Source organism: Phaethon aethereus, assembly GCF_964289735.1.
Source record: "Phaethon aethereus genome assembly, chromosome: 8".
In the NCBI taxonomy this organism is placed as follows: Eukaryota; Metazoa; Chordata; class Aves; order Phaethontiformes; family Phaethontidae; genus Phaethon; species Phaethon aethereus.
In genome coordinates this window covers 33,383,076-33,407,754 of record NC_138584.1, presented here as the reverse complement: position 1 = coordinate 33,407,754, position 24,679 = coordinate 33,383,076, and the positions used below count along the sequence as shown (strand labels likewise).

Below are 24,679 nucleotides of genomic sequence, written 5' to 3'. Positions count from 1 at the left end.
GGTGTTCAATGCATATACCCCAAAGAGACACATCTATGTATGTGTAAGGTGTATATATGTGTAAACAGATGTATAGATGTGTGCACGGGCACGATTTAAATACATAAACACAGTTTTAAAGGCGCCCCTCCCATCAGTCACTGCCATTTTGGAGGCTGCTGCTTGAAACCCAAGTGTTCACCCCCAAAAATGGGCCCAGCCACCTGCTCGTTTCATATGGTGCCTTCGCAGGCTCTGGATCATCCACCCTTGACAGGGCCCTACACTTCTGCTAATCTGCACCAAGAAGGACACATCTTTATTTTAGTGCAGTATTTTGCAAGCTTTCGTTTTTTGGATGCCATTTTTGACCCAAGAACGGCCTTTTTGAGGGAGATTTTGCATAGCCATGTGGATACACCTCCCGGGGGAGGTTTTCTTTAGGTATCTCCCACCTTTGCCTCTCAGCTCTTCTTCTCATTTCAGGTCTTCTGTGATACAGATTTTTTTTTCCCAATTTCCTTATTAATTGTAAATAATTTAGAGCCGAGAAGGCTGCCTAATTAAATCAGCAGGCTTAAGTAGCTAAATGCTTCAAGGGAAAATTTTGTTAGGTGCTATGCTTGCTGACTTGCTTGGCCACAGGTCTCTGAAGCGTAGTAGCATAAGAATAGGAAGTGGCAAATTGTCTCCAGAATGTCTTAATTTGGGAAAACCACCTGGAATGCCAACCTGTGAACTACCACATGGCATTAGCACCCACATTAAGAGGCCATATTGATACTGGCCGAGGCACACCACCCGTATCGTGTCAGCTGGGGGGTGATGTTAAGCTTGTGGCCTCGTCGCCATTTGCGAGCAGCAACCAAGCTCAACATTTCTGGGCTTATTTCGAGGCATGCAAACAGAAAACGATATGGAGACCCTTTCACTGTACCCTCCCATACTGTAAATCCTTTGGCTGCCATCAACAAGCAAAAAAGCCCTCGGAGTTTTAATACAAGCTTACATCTTGGTACAGCAACTGCTAATGTAAATGGCTTCATATCTACAATAAATATATATACACACACACACCTGATTTGACTTGTCTAAACAATCAAAAGGTAGAAGCAAGTTTAGTTACCATCTCTGTTTCAGCTGGGTTGAAGGGTTTTTCTCTTAAGCATGAAAGGCTGCGTCTTCTCCCCTTGCAAATGCTGTCTAAATTAAGCCCTTACTGTTCTTATAATCTACTCGCAGTAATGGCAACCGGCGGCTTCATGTAGCTCGTTTGCTTTTGAGGAAATAAAAGTTCAGGAAAAACAAGTATTTCTCTCCAGAAAGTAGTTTATGGTTACCTTTACGTGTACCACACGGGTCTTGCCCAACCCTACACTAGAGCAACAGAGGTGTTAGACATACATGTAAGACTGTGTAGACAAAAGGAGTTTCCATTTAATGTGCATGGATTTTTCTCCAGCATTTGCAGAGAAGTTACCCTGAACTGTGTTTAAAGCAAGGTAGATTTTTTTTCCCCACAAGCACAAAAGATACCCGAATATGTTCATTTGAGCTCTTTAATGTATATACAAATGTTTTAGACCAGTCACAATTTCATTGAGTATATACTCTATTTACAAAAATTACAATAATTTAGTCAAACAGTAAACCTGAACATTGATAACCTCTGTCACTACCAGATATGACAAGAAAATTTTTTTTAGTTAATTATTTTGATATACATATGTCCTAATACTTTCATGCATCCATAAAAACATTAGGGATGGAAGTAATCAAAGGTTAAGTAGGGTGGTTTCTTCTGGTAGAGAAAGTTTAATGATGGATTTGTATTTTGTGAAGATATGAGTATCCAGAGTTATGTGCCATGACGGAGTTGATACAAAGCTAATGTAGTTTTCATTATTAAAAAAGTACATTATAGTAATGAGATCCTTTTTATTATATAGGCATAGGTCACAATATCTACAAATGTGAATGAGAAACAATAAACCAACAAATCACAGGAACATGATTCACATTCCAGTTATCTCTTTAAATAAGACAAGCACATACTGGATCAAAACATTAATAAATAACATCCAGTTTGTTACTATTATCTCAAGGTCTTTTATATAAAAGGAGACCTATGTGTTGGTTTCACATTTTGAAGTAATAGTAGTAAATAATGGACCAATACAACAAAAGGATGACTTTTATACAGAAAGCAATGTACTTTGACACACCGTCTTTGCAGTAAAAGTTTTGCCACTTGAAAATATAAGTGCAGCAACAAGTGGATTGTCTTTAAAAACCACCAGACTCGCATCAGATAACAACCTGTTCCTTAAGCAGTAAATACAAATGATTCTCTGCCCATCTTCTGAATTTACCTGCCCTTTCAAAGCTCAAATACAGATACAACATGTTGGTAAATAAATGGCTAGTTTTAGTTATTCTACAAAGGAGAATGCCAGAATTTGGGGTGAAGAGCATAATTTGCTTTTTAACTAAAGATGCTTCAGCTTTAGCATCAAAGATACTTCGTTGTGTTATTATTGCTTTGGTCCAATATAAGCTTTTAAGATAATCAATTTGCACTGTAATTACCTCAAAAATCAGACCTGGTCCACAAATGACTACATGACAGCTTGTACACCATGGTCTGAAAAGTGAAATTGCACAGGTTGCATTCTGCCAAGAGCCTTTGCCAAGTGCTCTGGAGCTGATAAAGGCATAGAGGTGATACAAGTGGGCTGGAAAAAATCTTCTGAATCCTCAGGAGGGGAAGTGTTACCTAAAGACTGGGAAGTTTCTGAAACTTTGCAGCAGAGTTTTAGTTTGTTGATATTTCTTTTGTTTGATGGTTTGAAGCTATTGATGGGAACTTGATGGGAAATGCAGTACATGCTCATTCTTCACTTTTACAAATGTGGATTCACCCTTCCTCCCAGTTCCCTATTCCCCCAGAACTGCTGTTTAACTAACCAACAAGGTGCTGTTTAACATCAATTACTTGTTGTTTGCTTTAAAAGACACTTGCTCCATAATGTTGGGGAATTTCTTCTGCACATTTCACTGCTGGACTGTGAGGTGAAGTACGGTATTAATGCGTAAAGTAGCAGTGAGCTGCCGCATTGATCTAACCCAGGATTCAGCTTTGTCTGTGTTCAGGCATACAATACTATATGAGCAATTAAGCAGCAAATGGTGACTGTTAGAAATGTGCCTAAGCCACGTCCGAGCACTTAAATTTGATAAAGTTCAATCCAAACCTAGGAAGAAAGTACGTCAAAGTTTGGGCTTCACCACCAGTTACTGAACTCAACTGAAGTGTTGCCATATCACAAAAAAAGTAGGAAATTCACCAGCTACACTGTGTCGGAGACTGAACAATTCCACCTTTTCCCAGAACGTTTTCTCTCTCGCCCCACTTGAATCCAAAGAAAAATATGAAAGTTGCAAGAAACTGTAACCCCGTGGCTCTCATATAGCAAGCCAAGTGGCTAGAGTTCCTCCGAGCTCAGGATTCTTGATACAAGTATAAGGAAACCTTTCTCTTGTTCTTCATGATAAGTATTAGGCTCTTAGTTTTCTGAAACTTCTGAATTTCCAGCCAGAGTTTGGTTGATCTGTGACATTTGTGACAAGAGACTATATAAGCACTAGCACAGGTCTGTAGTGGAGACTGAGAAAGTACCTAATACAAGGGTTTTTGTCCTTGGTTTTCAAATTCTGACCAGGCATCATTTAGCTCCATAAATATCATCTTTGCATATTGTTCATATGGCTGCCCAGTAGCCTGGAATAAAAACAGAAAGAGTGATATCAAATCTACCGAATCAGACTACAAAAAGTTGACATTCGAGCAGCTAAATTCTCAAGCAGTTATCGTTCACTTTCCATGAATGGTTTTCACTTTTTCTTTGACAAGAATAAGCTACCGTTGAGGGCTGCTTACCTTGTTTACAGCTTAAGAGTTTCTTGGCTCTTCAGCTCTTTTGCTCTTCAGAGCTGATAACCCCCTCAAGTGTGATAAAGCACTACAGTCCCAAGGGCAAAAAAATTTAATCTAGACTTTGCAAGAGGCATTTTACCTGCACTGAAGGGAAAGAGCTGCCACCTGATGCAGTTCCTTGATAAAAGCAGTATTCCTGCAAGCCTCTGGGCAGCCCACAGTGTCTCAAGTCTTGCTCACTGCCCTGAAACTCTCAGGGCCTTCATTTCCTTGAAAGTGGAAGCCTCACCATTTCCCAGATGGTGTCACTGCACTCTGGTTGGCAAGCGTAAGCAGCAGAACCACAAGCTACAAGTTGGAGAATCAGATAACCTGGTTCTTCTATTTTAGAAGTTTGATTTTAAGACACCTGTCCATTCATATGCCTTTATTGCTCCCTCATCTCCTTTAGTAGGCACAATATTCTGGACTGTTGTTCACCACCAGTATGGCTTAGAGTCAAAGTAAGGGTGACAAAAGCTGAAGGTCTGAATCTCTATTGCTTGGAGCAGCGTGTACCAAGCACAGCCTTGGGGCTGGGAGTGGTTAGAGTTCCCACCTTTCAAAAACTGGCAAAAATCTTGAACTACTACTGTCTACAAAGCTGTTGGCACCAATAAATTAAGCAACCACATTCAACACTTTATAATTAAGAGAACAATCACAATTCCTGAGCAATGTGAAACTAGGAAAACCTTACCTTGTCAGGATGAACAACAAGGACTGCCCGCCGGTAGACCTTCTTCACTTGCTCTGGGGTGACAAGATCTGCCATACTAACAGGTTTCCACTTGGTCTCCCCTGCCCATAAGACAGTATGCATTGTGGACAGCAGCGCTCTTATATTTCTCTCCTTCCCTTCAATCCATTCAAGGACCTGGAGAGAAGAATGCAGGTCTCAATTTATGCCTTACATTAGATATCACAGTAGGAAAAAGTTTCTTCATTTGAATAGCAATGACTCCAAGGAGGATCTTACATTTCTTTCCAAGCTTTAGAAAACCTTTGGAAGATATTTGTCAGTCTTTACTTTGTCATTAATTTTTGTATCACTCCTTGAAAGTTAAGACACACCTTGAGCAACACTCCTGCTAAAAATACTGTGTTGGTAACACTTATGAACAGTCATTAGATGGAATAGTCAAAAGATAAATTAAATGTTTAACTGTGTGGCTCTTTAGCAAGCTTAATTGCACACCTAAAGTAAACTTGACTAGAACTCTCCTGTGGATGTGTATCTTTTGTGCAAGTCTTCTAAAGACTCATGTAGGGGGGTTGGACTAGATGATCTCTAAAGGTACCTTCCAATCCAAATTATCCTATGTTGAAGGTTTGCTTCAATACAAATCTGTTTAAGGTCTAAGTCAGAAGCCTCATTCTCCCCGTGTGCCTATTTGCTTCCTCCAATCCAGGAGTCAAATACAGCAATAGGTAGTCCACTTTCCTAGATGAGGTAGCACCCCTTAGTGGTTGCCATCTTAGCCTACCTTAAGAAGGTTCCCCCTTCCTTAGGCTGGCGAAGGGGAGGAGGAAAGGGAAGTAAACATGAAAAACAAAGCGTAAATAGATTGAACAGTTCCAGGCTGAAGTGACTCAATGAAATAAAATGCATCAGAGCAAAGGGAAGTGTTTTGGGAAGGGAGAATCAGCTGGGTGCGTCAGTGATTCGGCAGCCTGCTGGAGGGAAAATGTTGCACACATTAAGTAGTACCACATGAATTGCTGAAGTTGTACAGCTTATGAATTGGGAAAACTACCGCCCACTTGATAGCCTGACAGCTGTCCGTCTTGGTTACAAGTGGCTGATGCTCCCGTTAACCTAAGGAAAGCACCAGCAACCATGGTGAAAACCTTTCCACAAGACTAAAAAAAACCATTTTTTTCTAAATTAACTCATTATGTTTTCTAGAAGTTTGCTTGGCTTTTGCTTGGGCTTTTCCTCTCAGTTCTGTATCCTTCTGTAATTATAATTCGTGGTTTCATATTTCAAATGTAGAGCAGGACAGACTGAATTCCCTTCCCTTCATAATAAATCTGCAGTTTGCCAATTTATTGAGGAGAGATGAGAGAATTCCAAAACAGGCAAGATTAATGAGACAGAGGATTAGTTCAATTAGTTGTGCCTGCTAATCAGGGCTGGAATGATGTGGAAGACCAGCAGCCCTGACAGTAACACTGAGCAAGCCACTGTTTGTCACAGTCTGGTTTAGGACAGAAATGTAAACTTGGAGTTTTAAATCTATTCCAAAGGATGTTTGCATCTCCAGGGAAGGCACGAGAATTTGCTATATGAACAAATAGCAGGAAGTTCGCACTTTCTGCACCAAGGCAATCTCATCATGGGGAGAGCATCCCTCATTCCACCAAAACCTGGCATTGGCAAAAGGACTGGCAGAGATGGTCACTGCTCTTTTATCTGATTTATTTGTAAGAAGCTCTTTCAGAACAGAGTTTTTACAAGCTTACCACTAAGTACTGTCGCATCAGAATGAGAGATAGCGAAAATTCTTCCCAGATATTCCCCAACACCTTCAGATTATGACTGCCTTTCTGGTCACGCTAGCTCATTGCTGTCTGGCATGCAAATGGGAAGCACAGCAGTTTATGATGCTACGAAGTTTAGACACCTTCTTTATGGGAGCCAAGCACGAGAGATAGCACGTGGTCCTTGGGATCCAGCAATGCTGTGGAGGCTGGACGCTAAAGGAAGTGCTAAAGCGGGAGGATAGCTTCCGGCGCTAAATGATCTGAAAGATTTGCTCAGCTGCCTCGCATGCAGGATGGCTGGTGGCTTATTGCCCCCTCCACCTTTCAGATGCTGGCGGCTGCTTGAAACGCTGCCTGAGGAAAACAAAAGACGTGTTGAATGACTGTAAGACCATAAACAAGAATGTTGCTTACTTTCAGTTTTTCAGGGTCCATCTCCTTAGCCATTTCTTCTTTTCTCATCTCAGCTATTGTTTTGGGACCCTTCTTGTCCTTGTGAGCATTAAAACCTTGACCGGATAATAGATCCTCGAAATCTGCAGACACTTTTGGTTTTGAATCTTGAAAAACAAAAAGATTTGAAGTTGTTATCACAATACAGGTTGATTTAACACTGCTTTTCTACCCAAGCCACCCACCACGCTTATCACTGTAACAATCTCCCAGTGCTAACGAGTGTGCAGGTTCTCACAGAAGAGGTATAGGTTAATGTTACTTTTGAATTATTATTCTTGAAGCCAATTTGGAATACAGGATTTCCTAAATATCAGCACACTCTAGAGTCTAGGACAGGACAACTAGTGTTGAACTTTATATATCATCAAATGATCAGCATGACTTCCTTGCTTAGAAGGCGTTTGAGCATTAAACAATATTAGAAGGAGCCAGCCTTTTGGATGCTGAACTCTGAAAAGCTTACCAACGTTAGCTGGTCCTTTTCCACGTTCGTTCTGTGCTCCCGGCATTGCTGAGAAACTCACGTTGTAATTGGGCTTGTTCTGGGGAGAGGCATGAGGCATGCTTGGCTGGGCTTTGGGTTGTGCCTGCTGCCAGCCATAGCCAGCTCCTTGCTGCCAACCGCTGCCGCCCATGGGCTGGGGAGAGGGTTTCTGCGGCGAGGGGGGGAATCCTCCACCCATGCCTGTCGGCGTGGTCGGTTTACTGGCAAACGAAGGGCCACCTGCAGAGTAGGGGGAAAGGAGTGATGGTGAGCCAACAGAATACTGACTTGCCTTCCAAAAAGGGAACCTAAACAAAACCTCCCAGGCAGCTGGCTTCTATTTTCAGCTCTGCCACTTATTTTTGCAACATCAAGCAAAGCCCTTCCATTTTCCTGTCGCTGCTCTGTAAGCCACTTGAAAGACAGCACCTGCCTTTGAAGGCTGCACAGCAACTGGAATAGGGACTCATTGGGGAAACGCAGGGAAAGCTACGCGCAGCTAACTGGGAACCACAGCTGCTGTGTGTTATGGCGGCAATGCCAAGTTGATGTATGTTGAAATAGTATCTCCTTATGCTGTGCTGATGTAATACTATCCCACGGACTTGTGTGTTCCAGCACCTTATTACTTTAGGGGATGCTCCTCTGGCTTAGTTTGTGGTGGAAGGTTCATGGTGTTAATGTTTTATTATTTGAGACTAACACCCACACTCAACTTTGAGCTCTGAAACGTGTCATGGAAACAGGATCAAGTGCTTTTGACTTAGTAATGAACAACAGAAGTGTGGTTACATATCCTGTGGATACCAAGTCATTTGTTTTTAAACGCCAGAACTTTGCTACAGAATACATGTTTTAAAAGCACCTCGATGGCTCTGACATGGGCCTTGGCATACTTTTTATTTTGCTCCTGCAGAGCAGCTTGTGATCCAGCAGAGGGAACTGGGAAACCTAATTCCAGAACCATGCTGGTACTGACGCAAAGGAGAAAACAAACATCAGATAAAACCACAATGGCTTGCAAGGAGCTGAGGGCCATGACAAAGGGAAGAAAAATCTATTTACCAGAGTCAGAGAAGCCAACATGCTGGGTTTTAAGGAAAACTTAAATAATTTGTCAGAACTGCCTTTTTAACACTGGGGTAGAGGGTTTGCTGATTGTTTTCTGAGGTAAAACAAGGAGAAAATACTTGTCTAAGCAGTCAATAAACAGTCCTTTGTAGCCAGGTGCAAATGAAAATGGGTTCAGACTCCCCTTTAGATAATACTGCAAATTAGAGGCAGACTGGTGAGGTTCCACAGGTTTCCTCACAAAGGAAAAAAATGAGCGAAGTCTAGAAGGAAACCATTCCACAAGGACCCCAGTGGCTTTGAAGAGCCAAAGTCTCCTCTCCAAGGCACTGCTCCCAGGTCTGTAGCAACAGTTCTCCAGTCCGAGTTACACGCAGAGCATCCTTAGCCAGAGACTAAGGGTGTTTAGTCTTAGGAGATAGAGGTTACGCTTTGAAATCCATATAGCCTATCAAGGTCCTAGCATTTTTTTTGCTCACGTATCAGTAAAAGCAGAGATTTGTGAGAGCTTACAGAGAATCAGGCAGAAGGGAAAGCTTGAAAGCAGCACTGGCATGCAGGTAGGCTGAGAGGACCCATAGAGCTCTTTGTCACATACCAGGCTGTTCATCCTCTTTCTCTAAAACAGAGCTGGTAATTTTTTTTTTTTTAATAAAGGATGCAAACCTGCTAAACTTGCTCCAAGAGTCCCCAGATCAGCAAATGGATCCAGTGTCTGGGGTTTAGGCTGATGAGTGGGAGTGCTATGGAGGGATCCTGTAGGACTGGTGGCAGCTGACTTACTTCCCACACCTAGGCCACCTTAAAGGGAGGGGGAAAAAAAAGAAGAAAAAAGAAAGATAAAAGAAAAAAATAACTCAGTTTTTATCCCTATTTTACATGAGTGCAGCTTTTACCCAGTGCTTAGCCACATGATGTTAGAAGACTGCCGTTACAATTAAGTGTACTATTGTCAGGTTCCTAAGCAGTCTCAGCTCAGCGTTGGCCCAGACTAGTTGCACACCCACTCACAATTAGGCTCAGCAACAAAAATTTTCCCTAGACTGTCTGCGGTGACAGAGTAATTATGAAAATGGATGTATTTTAAGAACTAGAAGCCTTCAGGAAGCAACTTCTGGTAGGACATACATACTGTCCCAAGATTAGAAAGAATCATGCTGTTGTTTAGTGGCATCTCAGGAACGCATAGCACTTCCCAGGTCCTTCTCTTGGCTCTACACTGGAATGAAACACAACTATATACATCCTCACAGAGAATCTGTCCCACTGCAGGACCTGGTTTCTCAAGGAACGAAACCCAGATTTTTTAACAGAAAGATTTGGCAGTCTTTAGCCAGATCCTCGCTTGGATGACTGGGAGACCAAGACAACAAGCACCATAGCTGCTGCCATTGAGATGAGAATAATTAAAATCCTGATTTAAGTTTTGTTGTATTAGTCAAAGTGCTAAGCAGCAGAAAGAGCAGAAATGACTTCTCTACAGTCATTGGTAGCATCTTCCATCTGCTTCTCCTCTCTCAGGACTCCTTAAGGGTTTTTTATTAAGTGTCATGAATTTTTATGATACATACCTGGTTTGTTGGGCCAGTCCCAACCACCGGAAACATCTGGTTGTATGGAAACTGTTGGTGTGCTAGAAGCTAAGCAGAATGATTACATATAAATATCTCAAACTAGTAGAGCAAAACCAACATAATCCAGAGTCTAGGAAGAGTAGGGGGCAAGCAGCAGGAGAGATAGTATTGTGTCAACCTACCTTTTGCTAATTAGAAATTAACTTCTCCCCCATGATGGGCATTACAAATTTAACATTGATTTCTGATCTTATACTATACAGAGGTAAGTGGGGAAGGACGCAGATTTACAGTGTTCATTTTATGGTGGCTTTGGTCAGAGGCTTTATATACTTATTTATGAAAGCCTTACCACCAGAATAACACACGGGGTTTTGTATTTCTGAATACAGCTCAACCCAAGGAAATATTCTACATGCAAAAGGCAAAGACGGAGAAAACAAATGCAGCAAAACAGCCCACACAGATGTAAAGCAGAAAGAACACACACAGTCCTTCCTTTAACCCTGTATCAAATAAAGCTTGTGCATCTACGCAGTTCACCCTGCCAGCAGTTCATTATCCGTAGACACTAGCGCTGCAATATAATACCTCATCATGCTGTGATACTATTTAAATTCCTCTCATTAGTGCAGCCAGCTCCAAGCGTGACCCAACCGTCTTAGTCACAGAGTTAATATCCAATACCCGAGTTTGGCAAAGCAAGGGTGCGAGCAGTGCCAGCAGCACACTAGTTCCCTCCTTTGTCATTTGGGCTTTCCAGCGAGACTGTTGCACGCAAGGGACGTGTGTTTGATGATCAGACGCATATGAATTCGTATCTGAATGTGTTTCAGAGAAGGTTACAACATTAAATTTTGGCACAGAGGGAGAATGGGACAACTAAGGGACATTGCAAACAAAGTAAAAGAAGAAAAAAGTCCGATAAAGAATAAAAAATTCCTTCTCTTCAAATACAAGTCAAATTCAACTGTGAATTTGGCCAGGATTACTATCAGATCTAAAGAAAGCAGATGCCTGTGACTAAAATCACCAAAGGACGTGTATTTTCTCTAGCAGGCTTAATATGCCATGCTCTATTTAGCTCAATTAATGGTAGTTTGGTTCAAACGAGACCTCATAACCACAGGAATATGAAGGCAGACATTCTTCATGGTGTCTTTTTTCATGTATATAAATAGCTTACTAATTAAGCATAAGACTTGAGCAAAACAAGTCTCATCCTACCACACTTCAAATTATGAATATGCTTTAAGTCTAGAGACAAAAAGCTCTTTCCTGTTTAGTGGGGTTTCTGTGGTTTAGAGTCATTTCACGGTAAGCATCAGCCTGTACTTAACAGCTCCATCGTTATTTAAAAGCAGCATTTCACGTTTACTTAAATACACTAGAAGAGCCTCACTTTCTTACCCATGTGAAAAGGATCGCTGTGCACGGTTGGTGAAGGACTTCTTGTTGCTTGAAGGAAAGGATCACCAGGGACAGCTGATGAACCAAGAAAGGAACCCAGGAGGTCTGGACCAGTTTGCTTAGGGCTACTTCCAAACGGATCAAAGGCAGTTGCTGTAAAAACATGTTTGAGAAAACTAAATCATTAACTTGTGCAATGAATGTGCTTCAGGGAAAAGACGCTGGTGTGTGGAGAAGAAAACCTAATACCTGCAGATACCAGACAGGAGACAGCATGCAACTGTGGGAGAGCAACCAGCAAGGACCAGTACCCTAGCCAAATGCTAGGGCACATAAGAGCCACATGACTTGGCCATGGCAACACAGTTGTTGATCCCGTCTTGTCTTTTCCAAAGAGAGGGGCTGAATTTAGGAGCAGCCGAAGCGGGTATTTGGATACTTAGACACTTCAGATGAAGTTTCAACTTGCACATACTGCCAATACATAAATGGATGGTGAGGGACAGCCTGGAGCTTGGCGTTAGCACCCTGGCACAATTCCTGCTTCTGCTCAAGAGCTGAACGGAGTCCAAGATGATTCTAAGCTGTCAAAGGTTGTACATGTCGAGTATAACTGAGGGTAAAAGGACTGTCTTTTAGAGCTTTAGAAAATAACTGGTATCTTTCCTACATAGCATCACTTGTTACAAAAATCCAGTTCATTCTCAAACTCCATTTCCGATCAATTTGTTTAGCCTACTGTCAAGCAGGCAATGTTTAGCCTACTTTTTCATGTAAAAAACCCTCAAACCCAACTGTATTGGGTTTGCTTGGCAAGGGTTTGGTAGTGGGGGGCTGCAGGGGCGGCTTCTGGGAGAAGCTGCCAGAAGCTTCCCCTGTGTCTGACAGAGCCAACGCCAGCCGGCTCCGAGACGGACCCGTCGCCGGCCAAGGCCGAGCCCATCAGCAAAGGCGGCAGCGCCGCTGGGGTAATATATTTAAAAAGGGGAAAAAAAAAAACCCAGCACATGGCATTTGCAGCCGGAGAGAGGAGTGAGGGTATGCGAGAGCAGCAGCCCCGCAGCCCCCAGCCCAGAGCAGGAGGGGCAGGACGGCTCCAGGCGCCGGAGCAGAGGGTCCCCGGCAGCCCCCGGGGAGGCCGGCTGTGCCCTGCGGCCATGGAGCTCCACGGGGAGCAGATCTGCACCCGCACCCGGGGAGGGCCCCACGCCGGGGCAGGGGGATGCCTGAAGGAGGCCGTGACCCCGCGGGCAGCCCACGCTGGGGCCGGCTCCCGGCAGGGCCTGTGGCCCCGTGGGGAGAGAGAGGAGCCCCGGCTGGAGCAGGTTTGCTGGCAGGACCTGGAGGACCTGGGACCCCGCGGGGGCCAGGCTGGAGCAGCCTGTTCCTGAAGGACGGCACCCAAGGGGGACCCAGGCAAGGGGGAGGGTGTTTTCAAGATTTGGTTTTATTTCTCATTATCCTGCTCTGATTTGATTGGTAATAAGTTAAATTAATTTTCCCCAAGTCAATTCTGTTTTGCCCAGGACAGTAATTGCTGAGTGATCTCTCCCTGTCCTTATCTCAACCCACAAGCTTCCCGTTACACTTTCTCTCCACTGTCCAGCTGAGAAGCGGAGTAATAGAGCAGCTTTGGTGGGTACGTGGTGTCTGGCCAAGGTCAACCCACCACACCAACCAAAAAAAGAAAGCCTGTAAAGTCACTCAAATTCTTATTTGCCAGCAATTTTAAGGTAAAGAGCATCTTGAACAGAGATGCAATGTATACTACTGTAAGAAAGATACGAACCTGAGACACTATGCATTGTGTTAGTGATGCTACTCATTACTTACGTTACTCATTGTTTAGGATACTCCATAAATTACTAGTTTTCACTTATCTCGCAGGCTCTTATTCTTGCTTTCCTGGCTTGGGACAGTTTATCTGTGCAACACCTTCCCTCCCCTCTTCAAGCACCAATCTGGCCTCTGCAAAGCAGCACGTACAACTCCTGTTGTTACGCTGCTCAACAATAACACCCAGAAATCTTTTCCTGACACTGTTGCTGCACCTCTGCCTTGTGAGGTGGGTGTCTGCACAACCTTCCCACGCCCGGGCGAAAGCTCTCACACCGAGCATACAACAGCCACAGCAAGTGGATGTTGTTCTCCATAGACAAGTGTCCCAATTTCTTCTGCTGAAACCTGTATTCGTCTCCCCTCTCCTGTGTCCAGTCCTCAGTCTCCTCATCCCTCACTTCACAAGTCTCGGTACAGGGAGATTATAACTGCTCCTATCCCTTTCACTTTGAAAAACACTATAGGCAAATCTGGTCTTTGGGCGTACTAGTGGACAAACCTCCCCAAGCTCTCAGTTTTTTTATTCTGTCTGAGAAAGGAGGACTCAGGAAGAATATTCAGAAATCGGCTGCATGGCCATCCTGTGGTAGGTGCTACCAGTGTCAGCCCCAGCATCAGCCAAGCCTGCGCCTCCTTAACAAAATGAAAAAATACTGTTTCTGTACAAGAAAGTTGGCAGGCGTCGCAAATGCTTTAAGTTATTAGTTGCTGAGAAAAAGCTAAGTAAGCATACTGTGCTCTTTGAATCAGGTACATGTTGACAACGTCAGCTCTTAAACTGCAACATAAAGGATTAGGCCAAACCAAACATGGGGAGGCTGTGAAGCTTAGTGTGGAGCATAGGGACCTGCTGTCAGACTGGGCCACTTTTTTTGCATTTTGCCTTTGGCAAAACTGACTGTCTATTCCAGAGGCCCTCAGTGAACCTGAGCAACTTGTATTGGGCTGTTCACTCACAAAGGATTTTCACTCTGTTCACTTAAGCCTCCAAAAGATCCCTCTTCCTAATATCTGTTCAACCGCTCCTCCTGCCAGCCTGATCTCAGTATGTCTTTGAAGAAACAAGAGACCTTCTCATATTGCCTATCTTGTCTGTAGAAAGATCAGAAACAGCAGAACTGTGTAGCAATATTTCATAGTCCAGGATTGGTATCATAGCTCTGAACTGTTGTTCAAAGTTAAAAGAGAAATTAAATTCAACCTGCTATGGTTCTACCCAAAACCTAAGAGGCTTCTTTTAAAAAAAAAAAATTAATACATATTCTCCTTATATGCATTACTGGACACATAGTAAGACCAAAACTGATGATGTCCAGAGGCTGTCAACATAAGGAACCAGCCAAACACTTGGGTGAGCTCCAGTAGAGACTTTAGGGAACAAACTAGATAATCTGGTTTGTGTTCTTGATTGTGAAGATGCACCAACTCCTGTCTCAGAGCAGAGGAGCTGGCTAGCCCCTTGGGATCCCTCGCAGCTCTTAATTGAAAGGAGTCTACCCAAGAGGAATCCAACAGTCTAAGCAGATCACCCAAGTAGGCTTCTCAAAGCATGTGCCCCAAGTCACGCACTAAGCATAGCCACTATTACCTTCTCCTACCCTTGGGGACGGGGATGGGGATGCCGAAGCTGCGGAACGTCGAGGAGTTGACTGCACAGATCCGGGTCCCCCCACATGGAAGACCTCCTCAGCAGCGGGCTGTCCGCTTTGACTCTGGGAACTTGGCCCGCCAACCCCAAACAAATCATTCAGCAAGTCTGAGTTAGAGGGGGCAGCAGTAGGCTGTGAGGGAAAACTCTTGCTCATAGGGCTACCATCCAGGCCCAGCAGGTCCACGTCTTCAGGCGGAGGTGGTACCGGAGGCTCTTGCTGCTTTTTGCTGTGTTTTGGTGTCCCATGAGGCTTGTCACCGCTGGCATTACTGTGCTGACTGGAAAGGGACAAGAGTTCGTCATCTGACTGTTCGCTTTCCTCATGCACCAACGCTGCTCGATCCTCTGAGGTGGGGTGAGAGCTACTTTTGTCAGATTTCTGATCTAAATGATGATTAAAAATAAAATTAGGTAGCTGTTAGTTTTGTCATCACAAAGGTCCCATAAAAATCAGCTTACAAGCAGAACAAAAAGCTGCTGAGAATACCACAGCAGCATTTTACTAGATTTTAAAGTAAGAGTCCTTTGCAAAGATTAAGTTCAAGTCTTTGCTGGTCTGTATTGTAAGGAGACAGCTTTATTGATCAGGAAACAGAGACGGAGGTTAAGTGACTCTCCTCAAGCCTGAAGAGCCAGCAAGTGCAACGCCCACAGATACAAACTGAATGAGTTTCTGGGTCAGGACCAAGCATGCAGGATGATCTCCAAGCATGCCTCAAAATCCAGGAAAAATTAGGCTCGTGGTAAAGGAGTAGTGACAGAAACCACCCTCCTAGCTGTGCCCACGAGGATCTTTTACACCAGCTTCCTACCGAACATGGCACTGATGCCAGAGGAGGAACACTGCATTCAGCAGTGCTGTGAGATTTTCAAGGCGTTCAGCATTATTAAACAGCCTCTCAGACAAACACTCTCGGTGCTACATTCTCGTAGCACTATATAGAACGTGTAACATTAGGAAAAAAGCAGCTTAAATTTGGTTTTAGCGTCAAGGAGGCCTCAGGCAAAGCTTTACACCAGACCTATGTCAATAATTGTCATGTACGGCACAAGCAGGCTACGTTTGAAGAGGACGTCGCAGGAAATAAATTCCCACTCCATTGCAACATAAGGGTGGGACCAGCAATACATCGTGATCTAATGGGAAAGACATGTTACGATCAGATCCTTCAGCCCGACTCTGTGCTCCAGGGAGGGGGAAAAAAAGTTGTTTATTGTGTTCAAAGCAGATTTTACTTTGAAGACCAAGTCTGCATACCTTGCCAGCTGAGAGATGAGAAGAATGCACTCTGTCCAACATTTCTTATGTTATCCTGGGGTGAATCAGTGGGACCTCTGCCTGCCGCACAGAGCACCAAATAAATAAAATCAAGCAAAACGAAGTTCAGCATGCAGGTAAGTATGTAAATTGAATAAATCTATGCAGCTCTTACCTGCCAAAGCAAGAGTGTCCTGATGCTCCTGATGAGAGGAGAAAAGAATGGTTGGATTGATGTCTTTTGTCGTGAAGTTCTCCCATGGGGGAGTTAATTCGGTTTGTCTGTCAGCAGACTGTATTTCTATCTCCAGTATAACATGAAAGAGCTGAGGATATTTGTCTGGAGAGTCACAGGCGTCCAGTTCAGGCCTAAATGGGGACGAGAGTTGTACAGTTAAAAAGGAAAGGCTATTTCTGCAAAGCTATATAAAGTCTTCCGATATATGCATGGACACAGACTTTTCACATTTCATCTGTGAATATTCTCCTTCAGTCTTCATAAGGCTTTTATGCTTCAGGTTTGATTAATATTCAGCTTAAAATACTCACTTGGTGAATTTTAGTGTGGTTGTTCCCAGGGCTATGAATCCAGTATGAAATTGAATTTGGAATATTTGTGTGTTGGTCATCTGAAAAAACAGAGCACCAGACTGAACAAGTGCTTAAATTCATGAAATTAAAATATTTGTTGTAACATGTAGACAGTTAGTTAAGTCTACCTTACTACCAGTTACTATATAGACTAATCATAACTGCTATATAAGCTAATTCATTCTGCTTATTGTAAAGAAAGCAGAGCTTTTCCTTCTCAAACCCAAATATTTCCATCTGCCTTAACCCCTGCTGCTGCTGCCTCCATACAGCAGAGTGCCTTCACAGTGTTCAGGAATACGGCTTCTTTCCCTGCTTGTCTTTATTTCTTCGATCTACTTGACAATTTAGCAGTTAAATGAAACGGGTATCTGTTGCCACCGAATACATTGGAGCAACAGGTTTGTACCCCAGGAAAATATACGACCATTTCACTTGCAGCAGAGGATTCAGTAAGATGTCATCTGTACAGCAAATAGCACCAAGAACAAATTAAGAGGAGAAAAACATTCGTTGGTCACTCTGCAGCTTGAATATTAAGAGTTCAAACATATCATCAGGAAAACTATCAAGATCTCACATTAAAGCATCAGGGATAGAGTGACCGCTCGAGAACGCAGCCACCACATCCAGCTGGTTGCAAGAGTCCCTAGCAGTTTATGCCTGGCCAGCCATGCAGCACCGGTCTGCAGGGAGAAATGAGGTGGTACTCAAAGCAGGTGGGACAAAACTTGATTCTTCCCTCATTTCTTGTGCTCTGCACAAAGTCACTACAATTTAAACATGTTATTTCACCAAGTGAGCCAATTAACCCTCATCACTACAAAGGTTAACGGAGTAACTTCGTGTATGACAACTACTGATTCAGTTTTTGCAGATCCAAGTTTTCTAGTCTGAAGAGACTGCATTTCCAAATTCCTCCTCTGCAATTAGAAGAGCCAGAGAACAGTGTTTTAAAGTCAGTCTCAAAGCCTAGAACAGCACAGACCAATACATACTTTCACTTCCAGCGCTGCTACTGTGTTATGGGAAGGAGACATCAGGGTATGCTCACTCCAGCACTCTATTCTCTCTCCCCAGTTTCCACTGTCTCCCATTTCTTTGAACTGCTAGTATTAAGAGGCTTTTTAGCTCTGAAGAGGGTGGCTGTCTTTTGAGAGCAGCTTGCAGGCTCTTTCTTGAGCCCACGGCTCAAATGGTCTTTTCTATCCCTGACCAATCCACACAAATTGCCTTTTTGTCCTAATAATCAAAAAAGGTGAAGGCTGCTCTAGAGCACGCAAAACAGACACAATGCAGGAGTCATTAGTCATTCTAATGACTCAGTAAGTCATTCTAATTTGAGCAGAAGAAAGTCTTCTTGCATCTTCTTAGAGTGTGTAGGTAGAGGCTTTGATGGTGGTTTGTCCTGAGGTGGTTACTGACGGGCAGTTTCGGTCTTCTACATCAGCTGGAAGGATCCTACACCCTGTCAGTAGACACCACCTCCATAAAGAGATAGCAGAGGTATCACGGACTTCTCCAAATGCAGTTTTTTGTTTTCACTTGGCACTGCTCAAATTTGTGTTACGTCTACTGTCAAGTAATGAAACTTTCTACATCAGGAGTGCCGCATGCATTCTTAGACCCCACGTTTAGCCATCTCCTAGTTAGCTACATTGCCTCTACCGTGCAAGAGAAGTTAAACAAACTCATACTTTTGCTTGAAGGCGTCCCCCGATGGTTGATCTCATATGGTAGACAGAAACAACAACATCTCCATGGACAGTGGCTCCCAGCGGAATTAAGACTTTCCCTTCTTGCACACGGTATTCTCTTTGAGGGGAAGAGAAGGAAATCCACAGTTAAGCTCCCTTCCACAATGCCATTACCACCCGTCAACAATGTCAACATAAAAGCTATCATCTCGTTCAGGCCAAGCAAACAGAAGGTGCATTCAGTGCTCTGCTTAACATTAGGCTTAGCTGAAACAGAAGCATTTCACAGGGGAAACCAACACAGCACTGAACTGCGTCTGTGTCATCCGACTGCATGACACCTTCAGGCTCACTCTGACAGTTTATTTCAACACTAGGCACCAACTTTCAATTAATATATGCACTTCTTCATTTATCAGGCAGTCTGGCAATGACTGCAGCACAGATATTAGACACATTACAGCAAAACGAAAGCCTCCTTGTCTTACGCTCCTAAGGACGGTAGGAGATCACAGCAACTCACTTCATTCTTTCATACTCCTGGGAAGTGGTAAGGATTCGGGTTTCTCCACTGAGAATGTCGCAGAAGGGCCGGCACCCATTTCGTTGCTTGTTGAAACAAGGGACCGGACTGAGGGTGACTGACTTGATAGTAAGTGGTTTGCAGTGAGGAATGACGGGCTTGTCTGCTATTAGATCACAAATGTATCCTATGTATCTGCAGACAGAGAAAGCCATTACTGAAAGCTCTGTCCTAAGTGACTAATTTTCATTCTGAACTTGAAGCCTACCTTGAAATCCAGTGAAAGTACAATTCTTTCACAGTTCCAGGACTGGAGTTTCCATGTACTCCAGCATCCTTGCAGCTGGCACAAAATCTATGCTTCAGTTCCTGTTTAATTACAAGAACTGGAGCTCAAGAGGAAGGAAGTTTGCCTTTCGCTCTGAGATGAGGATCATTTCTCCTCAGCTTTTAGGAGAGAAGGTACTGAGCAATGGTTTTTCTGGTTTGCTAGTAGAAGTTTGCCTTCTATTTTACATGCACACAGCAGATGAATTACTTTGTTAGCCACGTACTGAAGGATCATTATTGTTACACACATAACAGTAGGTCTTTGGTTTGGTCTGAGAGGCAGTTTTTCCTCCGCTTAATGGAAATTGTAAAAAAGACACTTTCGCAGTGTAAACTCCTGTAAGGATGAAGCTGACATAGGGAGAGGGATTCACCCAGGTCCTGTTAACTACAGGTTTGTCAGCTTTCCTGAACTAGTGAGCAAAGCTATTGTAATATTTGATTTTGTTCCTCCAATCCTGTTATATCAATGTGGGTAAAATGGAAGTGGCCATAAACATCAGTTACAGTCTGTCAAATCTACGTGCCATGGCTAACACGAGTACTGCTTAGGCTGTTTTTAGCGTGAGGAATATAGCGCGCGCATAGCATTTAGCCAGTATACTCTACCTCCTGTGAGATGGCCACAGTACAATTCCAGGTCTCTTTGTGTTCAGCAGCTGCATGGCAGGGCCTGGATTAGGGAAGAGGTGACAGAAGCAGAACATCGCACTGACCAGAACAGCTGAGGCTGCACGGCCATCCTGTTAAAGAAAGAGGTGTAAGTATCAGAGACATCCTTTAAATTTCAGCAGAACGCTCTCCACTCTTCCTTAAATCACACAAAATAATTTAATCCAGAAAGACTAGGAATGAGACCGCATGAGAATGAGGAATTTCTGGTGCTGTGGTATTTGGTTGATACCTAGGACTTCAGTGAGCGGCACTGGCCTGGATCAAAGCTAAGGTAATATCCAGTAAGCAGCCAAAGCTGAGGACGGTTTAGACTTGTTTCAAAAGCCCAGAAGTGCATTTTGTCTACAAATGTTGGTGTTTCATGGCTGCTCCCAAGCTGTAATATTATAATTATTTTATACATAGGCCTGGAACTGACCATAGGGGTCAGAGTACACCCGTCCCACAGCTGCAGACAGTCATCTCATAGAATTTTAACCTAGAAGAGTTCACAAACAAACAAAACAAAACAAAAAATCCAGCCCAAGGTTCCTGCACTCAAACAGCTCCACAGCCCTCAGCCTACAGATTGCTCCTGAACACTTCTACCTCTTGTTGAGGGTGATGGTGAAGGGAATTGTGTTTGCTCAGTCAGACTGATACGAAAAGACCAAAAATACAGAAAGAGCAGGAGAGAATCGAAGTATCCCCAGTGCCCCAGGTCCCTGATATACCCCAGAATATATAAGGTGATGAGCTGTATGGACTATACCCCAACACTGGTGAGCCAAACAAAAAGAAAAAGCCCAGCTTTTTCTACCAGCTTCCACCAAAATCCAGGTCTGATGCCTGCTTAGTTTTGGATGCACATTTACGGCACAGTGGTGGGTACGAGAGCCCGCTCAGTACTACGAGTGCCATGCCACCCAGCTCGTCTCCCACTTGTCGGCCAGTGACAGAAGATCCCAGAAGTAAAGACTCATTGACAAGGAAGAAGCAGGAAACCTACTGCCCCATCAGGCAGGCAGTCACCCTCAAAGTCTGAAACGTAAATTAAAAGTTACTCAGACTCCTTGCAATTAGTTATTTTAGGCACTGCAGCCATCCTGTAGGATTTGCCATACCAGAGCTGACCCAGACCCCAGTAACTTGCTGAGCCTGAGCACATGCTCGAGGTTAACAGGCTATTTGCTTTTTTAAGATTTAGCCCCTGCCAGTTGCTCTGAAAAAGATCTCTCAAATTCATGTAAATTAGGTAGGCTTCTGCAGATTTCTTAGTGTTGAAAAGGACTCCCTGTCCTTTACAGCATTATCCTGATACTCATTGCTCAAAGGACAGTAAAGAAATGTGATTCCTGAGCTAGATTTCCAGGACTGGAGGCATCAAGTGCATCTTCATCTCCGAATGGAATTTATACCCCGTAGCTGCTGGCTGTGCCACGCGAGGCAGAAATGCCACTCGTATGCAAGGTCTATGCTGTTTGGGATCAGTCATTTCTCCTGTTCCTTCCAGTTTATGCTGATCAGAGCTGACAGCCTCCTGCATTTAATTTAGGCTCCAGGAGCAAACCAGAATTCTCCTTTCGGGCATTACTGTCAATATTAAAAGTGTATGGGGTAAATTACAAATTAGTCATATAGAATCACACCACCCTCATGGATCCTACCTACATGTTGCCCAGTAGTGAATAACCCTGGCAGGGGATTTAGCAACCATTTCAGGTGTGGTGCACAAAGAGGAGCAGAAGTCAACCCGACTTCTTCTGCCAGGCCTGACAAGTAGCGACTGCAAGAGACTTTAAGAATCTCAGTTTCACAGTTTGACAGAATTCACAACTACGTGTTTTCTTCCCAACTTCCATCAGTAACCTTCAGTCTAGAGGCTGCATTTCGTCCTGTGACTACTTACAATAGAACGCAAAGCCATAGCAGGCTGACAGTCCTTACAGTCAGTTCTCGGGTGAAGTCCAACCCTTTTTGCCACACGTCACCTCTAGTAGTTCACTGCTAGAATGATTGCGACCTCTCTTGCTTTGCATTCCTGCTTCTGCTTCAGTGTTAGGTCTTCCAGCTTAGCTATGTAGCTGCACGTGGAAGATGATGTCCCTTTCTAGGGGGGGCCATTTTATTACATTTCTTTTAGAAATTATCATCAACCTTGTACACAGACTCTAGACATGTAATGTGCAATATGACTTATGACTCATAGGTCTAAAAGTTTGGTTACTTTCTGGTGTACTTACCATGCAGTGGATGACACACACGTTTTTGGGGTTCTGCTGTAGCCAGTTGTGCATGTTCTTACAGACGGCGTAGAGGTTGTGCAGACTGGGTGCTTGTCGTACTGGCCAGCTACATTCGGATACCTACAGGAATCGCACAGTGAACAAAAGGCAGCTTCATAAGAGCATTAAACAACGCGTGCTTTTACAAATGCTTTCTGCCAAGAAATGTACTTCTCTTTTACAACCTACAGCTACGTGCTTGAAACCTACTCCATCTCTTCTCATGCATAATCCTGCTCTGTGACTTTCATGAATTATGAGGAGACAAACAAAATACAATTCTCAATTAAATAACATAATATTGATGTATTGTCACTGACTACACATTTTAAAAAATTTACATTCCGAGTCAGATAATCTTGAGTGGTCCTTCATAACACTCCAGTCTCGCAGCAGCGCGTTGATTTCTGCTATGTCTAAAGCCTTTGTACAACTTGTCCCTAAAAATGCTGGCTCTGGATTTCAGAGGATACTGAGCATCTGTTCTCAGTTATTTTGTGTCATAGGATTTTCAAGCCCTATTTGACAGACAGTAGACTGATGAAAGGGAAATTTCTGTTAAAAAAAAATAAAATCCTATCTGAGTATAGTTAAGATACGAGCCAGAAAAATCAATGACTTCTTAGAGCTGAAAAACCACAAATCCTAAAGTATGCCTAGTTACTATTCATCCACGTACTAGTTCTGAGTCATAACACTTATCTCAAGAACAGTCCTTGCAGTCGCAAACAGCATATCAAATAGTCTTCCACGGATATCTCCGTTTCATCTGGTTTTAATTGAAATATCTTTTTTAAAAGGCATTTCTGGCTAGAAGAAATTTCAAGGAGAAACATCATAAGGCTTGTCCTCAGACAAAGAATTGGTTCTCTTGGCGGTTAATAAGAACCGGGGGTGGGAAGGAGATAGTTTGTCCAGATGTTCTTAAATAGCCATATAATTTCCATACCTGACCAGGTCATCCCTCAGAGGAAGGAAGTGATCCAGGTTTCATAAAGCTTGTGTTTAAGGTTCTCACCTTAAATACATACACCTACCTGCGCAACATCTTATAGCAGAAACAGGAACCCTGACTCAAACTGGAGAGCTACCGAGCTGTGTTTTTGTCTCAAACAACGGCTCCAATGACACTCGGAGGATAGAGGGACAGAGCAAGTAGGCAGCACTGCCTAAGCCAGCGCATCCGTCCTGCTGCCAGCCTTTCCGAGCTGGCCGGACCTCTGCTTAACATTTGGGAGATTTTGTCTAATCGAGTATCAGATTAGATATTTGTCTAATCGCTTTTTAGATTCCTGAAAGTTTTTGGTCTCCACAATAACCTGAATTTCAGCTGTGCAGTTGGTGAATGAGTGCAGGGTTGGCACTGTATACCCAAAAAGTCAATCCATGCTCAAGCTTTGGAAGGCAGCAAACACCCGCTCCCTGTTTACCCTCTCTCCAGCATTATCCTCATCCCCCACCTTCTCCTGTCTCGAGAGTTGTAGTTTACTTTATTGCTCCTGTTGTATACACTTCATTTTCCTTTGCTTATTCCTTTTCTGTGCCTTTTCAGGAAGGACCGAGCGGGGCACAAAACACCCAAAGGTTCACTACGTGGTAACCCCCAGTGCAGGAACAGCCAGCATTACCTTTCTGTTCCATGGACCTGGCAGGGTATGCACTGCTGCAGTTACAGGACCATTGTGAAACGTGAATTACGGAGGAATCATAAACATTTACTCAATTCTTTAATAGAGCCAGAGTACCGATGCCGTAAATGACGTATATTCTTTTATATTATCAATTATTTTATGTTATCACAGCAATTATTCTTTTATATCAAGCAGAAGTCTTCTCCTCCCAACCCCAAACACTTTTGCAGCAGGCTTCTGGAGGCACAAGATCCACTTGCAATTAGACCACTAAAACACAATTCAGATTCCAAGCGGCTTTTAGAATTAATATGATCAGTGACCCTTTCACTGATGATCTTCTGAACAGACATCATGACAACACACTGTCAGGCATCTGGAAAAGCCATCAAGTAAATAACATACATTTCCCAACAGTCCGTAATTATATATTTATTTTTCCTATAATTACACATCTGCCTGCTGGTTCGCAATTAGGGTATTAAAGACGCGCTATGTAGCATTTCTTGTATTTCAAACATAACCTCACCACCCCTCATGAAAGACAACCTTACTGAAAAGTAACAGGAATTCTTCTAGAGCATTGGAAATAAGCAGCCAGTGCTTGTTTTACTTTAGCAGTAGGGCAGCAACAGCCAAGAACATAACCCATCAGGGACTTGGAAGTTTGGTTTCATTTAATGTTATATTTGAGTTATATGTTTTCAAACGGCTCACACTTTCTCGAGCAGACGTGAGCTCTCCTCTCCTGCCAGGAGGTGAGGCAGGGAGGACAACAGAGCA

The 24,679-nt window shown here is 43.4% G+C and overlaps 1 protein-coding gene across 2 annotated transcripts in view; it reads right to left on the bottom strand.

The window, feature by feature from the left end:
* Positions 1-3,658: 3,658 nt before the first annotated feature.
* DNAJC6 (DnaJ heat shock protein family (Hsp40) member C6) overlaps positions 3,659-24,679 on the bottom strand; it is a gene marked incomplete at its 3' end in the record, with an annotated part of 38,519 nt that continues 17,498 nt past the window's right edge. Inside the window, exons 5-19 of one of the 2 annotated variants that reach the window (XM_082002965.1) lie at positions 22,224-22,346; positions 19,936-20,069; positions 18,997-19,191; positions 18,474-18,591; positions 16,735-16,814; positions 16,361-16,554; positions 16,186-16,266; positions 14,865-15,311; positions 11,438-11,590; positions 10,025-10,093; positions 9,120-9,254; positions 7,362-7,622; positions 6,857-7,002; positions 4,656-4,832; positions 3,659-3,760 (exon numbers count right to left, since the gene is read on the bottom strand). In XM_082002965.1, the coding sequence (XP_081859091.1) occupies positions 3,659-3,760; positions 4,656-4,832; positions 6,857-7,002; positions 7,362-7,622; positions 9,120-9,254; positions 10,025-10,093; positions 11,438-11,590; positions 14,865-15,311; positions 16,186-16,266; positions 16,361-16,554; positions 16,735-16,814; positions 18,474-18,591; positions 18,997-19,191; positions 19,936-20,069; positions 22,224-22,346 (2,415 nt within the window). The remainder of the gene's footprint in view (positions 3,761-4,655; positions 4,833-6,856; positions 7,003-7,361; positions 7,623-9,119; positions 9,255-10,024; positions 10,094-11,437; positions 11,591-14,864; positions 15,312-16,185; positions 16,267-16,360; positions 16,555-16,734; positions 16,815-18,473; positions 18,592-18,996; positions 19,192-19,935; positions 20,070-22,223; positions 22,347-24,679) is intronic. The other variant, XM_082002966.1, reaches the window with a different exon arrangement.